The 8,388-nt window shown below is 40.3% G+C and overlaps 1 protein-coding gene across 1 annotated transcript; it reads right to left on the reverse strand.

Moving 5' to 3' along the window:
- Positions 1-4,462: 4,462 nt before the first annotated feature.
- LOC129767002 (putative helicase mov-10-B.1) lies at positions 4,463-7,162 on the reverse strand. The gene is made up of 4 exons (XM_055767604.1): positions 6,666-7,162; positions 6,297-6,594; positions 5,943-6,238; positions 4,463-5,864 (listed from the first exon to the last, which is right to left on the reverse strand). The coding sequence occupies exons 1-4, from the start codon at positions 7,160-7,162 to the stop codon at positions 4,463-4,465; spliced, it is 2,493 nt and encodes an 830-aa protein (XP_055623579.1).
- Between the last annotated feature and the right edge of the window lie 1,226 nt (positions 7,163-8,388).

Below are 8,388 nucleotides of genomic sequence, written 5' to 3' on the forward strand. Positions count from 1 at the left end.
GTTCCATGGTGGAACAAAAGGTTCGAGCGGCTACGTAGAACAGCGCGGAAGCTGTTCAACAGAGCTAAAATTAATTCGGACTGGTCTCAATATAGGAGCGCCCTAACCGAATATAACAGAGAACTAAGACGATCTAAACGAAAATCTTGGGTAAATAACTGCGAAAGCATTGAAAGTACCCCAATCGTTGCAAGACTAAGCAAGACTCTTGCAAAAGACCACTCGAACGGGCTAGGTTCCCTCAAAAAGGACGACGGACGACCTCCCGGGATCTACATCGGTTCATTCTGATACCAGTCCTAGCTACAACCGCGACATGAAATGCTCTCGAAGGTATTCTCAAAGTGCAAAGGATGTCGCAAAGATAGTTGCTGGAATGGTTTTCACGAGGGCCAGAGTAGAAAGCGCGGTGAGATCCTTTCAACCATACAAATCCGCAGGTGCAGATGGAATTTTCCCAGCCCTGATTCAAAAAGGAGAATCTAAGCTGATCCCATCTCTAATCGAGATTTTTAAGGCAAGTCTGATACTAGAGCACATTCCTTCCACATGGAGACTCGTTAAAGTGGTCTTCATTCCAAAACTGGGAAACGTAATAAATCACTCCCAAAATCATTCAGACCAATTAGTTTATCATCAATACTGCTGAAAACTATGGAAAAAGTATTATATGAATACATAAAGTCTGTATTCATGTCCAAATGACCTTTATCTAAATACCAGTTTGCCTATCAATCAGGCAAATCCACAGTCACAGCGTTACACACGCTTGTGACTAAAATTGAAAAATCTCTTTCGTCAAAAGAAACTGCATTATGTGCGTTTCTTGATATCGAAGGGGCTTTCGAGACATTTCGATGACTGCATAGTCGAATGGATCAAAGGCATGCTCACAAATAGACAAATCACCTCGGAGCTGAGTGAGTCGTCGACATCTGTGATTGCAACGAAAGGTTGCCCACAAAGAGGGGTTCTATCACCTCTACTTTGGTCACTGGTGGTTGACGACCTTCTGATTAGTTTGGATGCGAATGGCTTCGAAACCGTGGGGTTTGCTGATGATTTAGTCATAATGGTACGGGGCAAATTCGACGATGTGATATCGAGCAGGATGCAGATGGCCTTAAACCTTAAACAATCATGGTGTATCAAAGAAGGTCTGAGCATAAATCCCTCAGGAACAACAATTGTTCCTTTCACCAAAAAGAAGAAACTGCATCTGCAGACTCTAAATCTTGGAGGAGAGGAAATAAAGTTCAGCGTTTCAGTGAAATATCTAGGCGTAATCCTAGACGCTAAACTAAACTGGAACGCCGCTTAGATGCAATTATCAGTGAGGCCAACTTAACATGCCTATGGGCATGTTCTAAAATGATAGGCAGAACATGGGGCCTTAAACCAAAAATGGTTATGTGGGTCTATACAGCAATTGTGCGGCCTAGGATAACATATGCCTCATTAGTATGGTTGTCAAAGACTAAGGAGACTGTAGCTACAAAAAAGCTAAACAAACTCCAACGACTGGCATGCGTTGCTGTAACAGGAGCAATGCGAAGCACACCCTCAAAGGCATTGGAGGCTATCCTTCACTTGTTACCTTTGGGTCAACATGTTCAGCTGGAGGCTAATAGAAGCGCTCTAAAGCTAAAAAGATATTAAAAAAATATTACACGGGGACAAAACTGGTCACTTGAGCATCCTGAATCTCTTACCCGTTGGACCAGCCTCAGAGATGAACAGCGATTGGATGGAACCAAGGACCAATTATGACATTCCATACAGAGTGATCGAACTTTCTCGTTCAGTATGGGATGAGGGTGGTCCCGATGTTCGTAATGGTTTAATCCTGTTCTATACCGATGGGTCGAAAATGGGTAACAGAACAGGTGCTGGAGTGTATGGTCCCAGAATAAAAATTTCTGTAGTTATGGGGAACTGGCCAACAGTTTTCCAGGCAGAAGTAGCTGCGATAATAGAATGTATAAATGTCTGTCTTAAAAGAAATTATAGACATGCTAACATTTGCATCTTCTCAGACAGTCAAGCAGCACTTAAAGCCCTCAATGCTTTCAAGTGCTATTCAAAAAATGTCTGGGAATTCATTTGCCTTTTACGACAACTGTGTCAGAGAAGTTCGGTACAACTGTACTGGATTCCTGGCCATTGCGGTATAGAGGGAAATGAACAAGCAGATGAACTCGCAAGACGCGGCTCAAGCTCACCCTTCACTGGCCCAGAACCATTCTGTGGAATTTCTGAATGTGTGTTGAAGAGTGAGCTGAAGAAATCGGAAGACCGGGAAGTAATGGCCAACTGGATGGCTGTACAACTCAAGCAGTCAGAAAAAATTATCACGCCGAGTATTAAAATTACTCAACAATTGCTGAGTCTTAATAAAAAAGACTTCAGCACATTCACTGGTCTTATAACAGGACACTGTCCGAGTAAATACCATCTTAAAAACATAGGTTTAGTGCAAGATGATATTTGTCGCTTTTTTAATGCCGAAAGCGAAACCTCGGAACATTTGCTCTGCAAATGCGGAGCACTAACAAGACGCAGACTTCAACACCTTGATAAGGCTATTCTGGACTATAAATTTTATTCGTGATTCGAGCTTTGAATTGTCAATAACGACGCCGGCCACGTCTCAACATTTTTTTCACAGTTTTAAAGAAATAACATACCATGTTTCACCTGAATCAACTAGAGGTTTAAAAACAGTTTGCACCTTACTAGTCAAAAATACTTCTCTCCTTTCACGCTGAAGATTTCGAATAAAATTGCCAAAAAGATAAACAACTTCAGCGACATTGTCTCTTCCAACCATAAGTGTCTGGAGGGTCACTAACACTCTGGTAAAAAGCAACCATAGTTTGAGGCACGGGGCATAAATTGGTCTCTTTATACTCAAAATACGGTACAGATTGATAAAAAAAAAACGGGACAACAAAAAATGGTCGAAAAAACGGCACTGTTCCGTTAAAATCGGTACGTTTGGTCAGCCTATCCATGAGGTATAAGAAACACGACAGAAAAAAGTAGGGTAACACGGGGTGAGTTGGACATATGGGGTGATTTGGACCACCCCATTATCTCAAAAAGTATGGCTCAACTTGGATTTTTTATAATGTCATCTTCTTTTATTGTTGAACCGTATATAACTAACGTAAAAAAACTTTGGTAAAATTCGACAGGTTGAAGGAAACGGTAGCATTAACACAGCAAGCACTTTTATTGTCAAAAAATGTGAGTTTTCCGATCGTGGTTTTAAGGTTTTTCCCGCTGATTAAACAAACTTTTCGTGTATTGTGCAGTAAAGTTCTGTTCTCCTACAGAAGAGGAGCAATTTGATGCAGCGAAACAGTAAGTTTGATAACAATAAATGAAATTAATTGCATTTTAATTTTTGGATGTTGTGTGGGGTGACATGGACATGTTTTTGTGGGGTGAATTGGTCCTACAGATTTGAGGCTTTTCTTTGGTCTAATTGATTCCAGATGCCACTAAATTACAAAAAGAGGATGGGCAGACAACGTTGGAAGAAGGAGGAGCTTGAAAGACCAACGCAGGTCATCAAGAACGGATTTTCTTTGACCAATCATCGACAGTGTTTGAAAATGCTCGAACAACATTGAAAAGATCCATGCATAATTCGAGATGGTCCCAATCCTATTTTTCTGGTCTGAAATCTGGCCAAGACACCTGGTATCGATCCCAGAACACTGTTACTGATTGTAACATTATTTCTAAATACTTTAAATAAACATAAGAATGTTTTTTTCGATGATACACACACTGGACCAAATCACCCCACAGATGGTCCAAATCACCCTACATCAAATTTTAATGTCCAAAAATCGTCTCTTTCATTTTATGATATATTTGGTAGTTTGAAGCTTGATATAATGATTAAACATTATTGATTGAGAGAAAACAAGTGTAGCTCAGTATACAATGTGACATTTTTTATTTAGACCGTATTGGTTTGGAAATATTAGGCGATTTGCTTAGGTGGTCCAAATTCCCCCCTTTTCCCCTATCTTTTCACCACACGCACAGCGCGCTAACCGTATTGAATTCGGAAGTGCGAGCAAGAGAAAGATAACACTGAGTTGAGTGTGTAAGGAAAAGAAAGATTGGTCCAAGGTGAATACACTTGTATTATGAAAAATAATTATTATTGTATATTGAAAAAAATCCAGGGATCATTTTATTATAATGAACGTCAACAAATTCGTGTGTTAGATAGCCCACCTACAGATGTAACAAATATCGATGAAAATCGCCAAACAATTATTTATTACAAAACAAAAGATTCCATGAATTTCAAACCAATTTTATATTTGAACATAATAATTACATAATGTGGAGGTCATTGAATAACATTTTGTACGCTCTGAACTAGTATTTACACTTCGTCGCCTCCAATGAATCAATTTCCATTCAACCGCTCAAAAATTTATAACGATCGTTGTTCTGCATATTGTGAACTTATTTGACTTCTCGGGTTATCTAATGCCATATTCTGATTCACTGCAAACACGTTTCCATTTTTGGGAATGCTGTCGTATCCCAACATCGCTCGATTGTTCCTGCAATATGTGAGAAATTTCCTCCAATGTTTGTTGCGCTCCAATGTTGTTGGGTCTCCAACGACGATCAAAAGAGCGCGGGCTCTCGTGAGGGCCACATTGAGTCGTCTGACATCAGCCAGAAACCCAACGGTGGGACACTGCGATCTGACGGTGGATATCAACACGATAAGCTTTTCCCGACCCTGATATTGCTCAGTGGATCCGATCTCGATCTCGTTCCAACCGTATTTTTGGCACAGACTTTTCAGGTGATTCACTTGGCGAGCATAGGGCGATATTATTCCAATATCTTTCTGTTCGACACGTTTTCCATTCACGCCTCTCGAAAGTAAATCCTCTATGTAGTGGATTATTTGGTCCGCTTCTTCCTGGTTGTATAAGCTAGTGGAGCCTAAGTCTTTCACGATTTGACTAATGATCGGGTGGAAGATCATTGGAAACGAAGGGTTGGGTAGACGATCCCAACCGAGGGCCCAATTTGCTACCTCTTCGGAAGCCGTTGCTCTCAGTTGACCATCGTAGAACATATCGTTCGAAAGATTCAACAACGCCCCATGAGAACGATAGTTATCCCTTAGTTGCGTAATAACCAAGGCATTGTACCGACCAGAAGTATCTTTGCGATAAATCTCTTGATCCATCATACGTTCCAGCATAGAAGTACTTTGACTAGTACCTTTGAGAAATCCATACGTAATTACCGGTCCGAGTTGTTTTGGGTCACCCGCAAGAACGACAAGTGCGTTGATATCCTTCTCGCTGGCTCCGATTCCAGCGATAGCAACTAGCACTGACGTCTCCTTCGCGCAACCACATTCGTCGATGAAGATATAGTCGAAGTGATGCGATATATCCGCCTGGGCAAGCCTTCCAGCTGTCGCCAAAGTACAGACTACCACTTTGGTATCATAAATATCTTCGTAACAAGGAGCTTCATAAGATCCACGGAAATAGTTGGACCTACCCAACAGATCCCCATTGATACCATCCATCTTGCTCTCACGTGACTTAGAGAAGAAGCGGAAGATATCATCAGAAGGAATGAACTCTAAGAGTCTGTTGACGATTTCGTTGGCAGCGAAGTTCGAAGCTGTCGCTACCAGTACGCGTGACTTTGGACGGAGCTTAAGAATCTGACAAATCGCTTCCGTCAGTGTCGAAGTTTTACCAGTTCCTGGTGGCCCGAACAATAAATACGGAGCGGGAAATGAAGTGCGGTTCACAATGTTCTTCACTGCCTGCATTTGTTCCTTGTTTGATGATATCCTATTGCGAAAACATTGGAAACTGTAAAAAAGAACCAATTAGTGATGTTCGAAAGTACTTCGATTTGAATGAACTTACTTTGTGAATTGTTCCACATTATTCGCACCAATTGTTTCGGGGAAAAACAGTTTCTTGACAACTGTCTCGTCGAGTAATTCTAGCGCACGGTATTCCAGTTGAAACGATGTCCGATTGGCACAAAATTCGATTCTTTCAACATCATCCACGGATATGGAGCTGAACATGTTGATGAACACTGTCTCATTGTCCATTCGGTCTATGATACCTCGGGAAATTACGTCTTTATTTTTCACCATAATATGGACCTCTGTGAGGGCACCAATTATTGAAGGCCTCTGCTTGAATTGATTCATCTGAAAAGCAAACAAAATGATTATTCGAAATACCAACACTGGGATTTGAACTTCTTACCGAAAGGGTGTAAATTCGCTTTTGTGCATCACAGGTGTCCACTAATTTAGGATTGTCAATACTGTAGTCGCTAAATTGCTGTCTCAGATGCTCATCTTCTATTTGGTTTAGAAGGGTTAACTGCTGCTTATAAGTTTCGCTCGATCGTACGAAAAGTTCTTTCGCCTTTTCCACCTTAGCGAGGAGTTCAATTTCTTCTGGTCCAAATGTGGCACTGTGTTTGAAATTATTCTCGTACAAACTTGTTATCACCTTCGGGATCTCGAACTTTGGTAGCTCATTGAAATCGATCTCTGTTCTGAAACAACTTTAGTTGAGAAAAAAATAGATTAGAATATTTTCAATTAGAATACTAGGTGAATTAGTTACCCTTCTTCATCTGTTGGAGTATTTCTGACAAAACTGTATCGCTCGTGTACAATCGTGGAATCACCCGAGAGGAATGCCGTAGCACTAAGGAACAACTCGATCTGTTCGAGGCTCGGATACGGATGGGTAAGTTTGAACTCCTTTACCCGACTGTGTTCGGGACTCATTCGGGTCACTTCACCTCCGGCCAAAATAGACAACAGTTTCGTGTTGTCCTTCATCAGACTCGCGGATCGTAATAAAACATCCCCTGGGGATTGGTTTTTTACCGCGAGCAAAAAGGTCGGTTCCTCGTCAATTACCTCAACTAGTTCCAGTTCAAACACCGGTTTGATAGAGGACTCAGGCGCAAATGAAGCTGTGGCTCCGGAACGGTTACCATAAAGATCAGTAGACTTCCATTGAAGTTTCCATCGTCCACCGGAACCAGAGCCAGTGTTTTCCATTGGTGGTTCGAACGTGTTTTCACGTTGAAACTCATTAGATTCAAGAATCATGTTTGGAAATGCTATTTCGATTTGAGAACACGAAACTGAGGATTGAGTAATTTCCAATTTCACCATTCTGTCTTTTATGGGTATTTTAACTTTTTCGCTTGCTGGATTAGATGTGATTGAATATTCAACTCAAGTACAACTGTGAAGATGAAATACTCTCATCCAATTTTATATTCATATGTGGGGTAAGTTTTACGATTTACAGGCGGACGTATTCATATAACATACCTACGGTAGTTGGTCCAGTTCGTCCGCGCCTGTTCGATGCGTGTAAAACTGGAACTATCCGGAATTAAGGGGGTATATCGGGAAGAAACAGTTATATCACTTAGGAATCAGGAAATAACTGTACAGAGGATATTATCTCTCATGGAATGTGTTCTTATTGAAAACTAATTTTCAAGAATTTCGGGTTTGCAAACAATGTTGTCGGTTGGCACCGAAAAAATAACGATTTTTAGAATCGATTAAAAAGATCATATTTCCTCCCATTTGTTACAATATGATACAAAAACTTCTTCCCTTGCTCTCATTTTAGCACTCCTTCGCTTATATATTTTCGTTTCTCCATTTATCTTTCAGTCAAAACGCACGGTTTCAAATTTCAAAACACAGAGCAACTCCACGCCAAATTAACAAAGAGGTAAAAGTCCTAAGTGCTACCCCCGTTGAAATCTTATAATAATAACAAACATAGTCAAATAACCCGGCCGCTGCCCGGACCCACTAAATTTTTAAATAATGATATCAGAAGGCAATTATCGAAACAATTTTTAATTTTTAGTAACGAAAGAAAGGCCAAAGGTCGCAACTAAAACTTGTCATAAGTTACTCGAATCCGTCTATTATATCCGAATTTAGTGCCTTAATTCGTCGATAAGTAGGATTTCCAGTAACGTTTTTTTGAAAAAAAAAAAAATCTTCAATTCGTCAGTAGGGTTGAGAAAAATAATTTGTTCTAAATACTAGAAAATATTCTGTTTCACTATTTCACTAACTTAATATTGAAATCTTGCCGTTATTCCATTGAGTCTTTTCCATATTTTGGCTCTAGAACTGCTCTCAAACATTTTTCAACACGTTGAGCCCCGCACTACCCGTGCTGGGCATCCATTCAACCCGCATAAAAAAATCATTCCCTTTTTCCAAAAATGACTTTTATCAAAAATTCATAACTTCTGTACTACTGGACCTATTTAGATAATCGACATATCGAATTGAAGTCA

This window comes from Toxorhynchites rutilus, chromosome 2, assembly GCF_029784135.1.
Source record: "Toxorhynchites rutilus septentrionalis strain SRP chromosome 2, ASM2978413v1, whole genome shotgun sequence".
Lineage (NCBI taxonomy): Eukaryota > Metazoa > Arthropoda > Insecta > Diptera > Culicidae > Toxorhynchites > Toxorhynchites rutilus.

Bases quoted from the DNA above. Each gene is read 5' to 3' on its own strand.
- LOC129767002 (XM_055767604.1), bottom strand. From the start codon at position 7,162: ATGATTCTTGAATCTAATGAGTTTCAACGTGAAAACACGTTCGAACCA. The intron at 6,595-6,665 runs GTAACTAATTCA...AAGTTGTTTCAG, and splicing joins ACTCCAACAGATGAAGAAGG to AACAGAGATCGATTTCAATG. The intron at 5,865-5,942 runs GTAAGTTCATTC...TTTTCGCAATAG, and splicing joins AATGTGGAACAATTCACAAA to GATATCATCAAACAAGGAAC.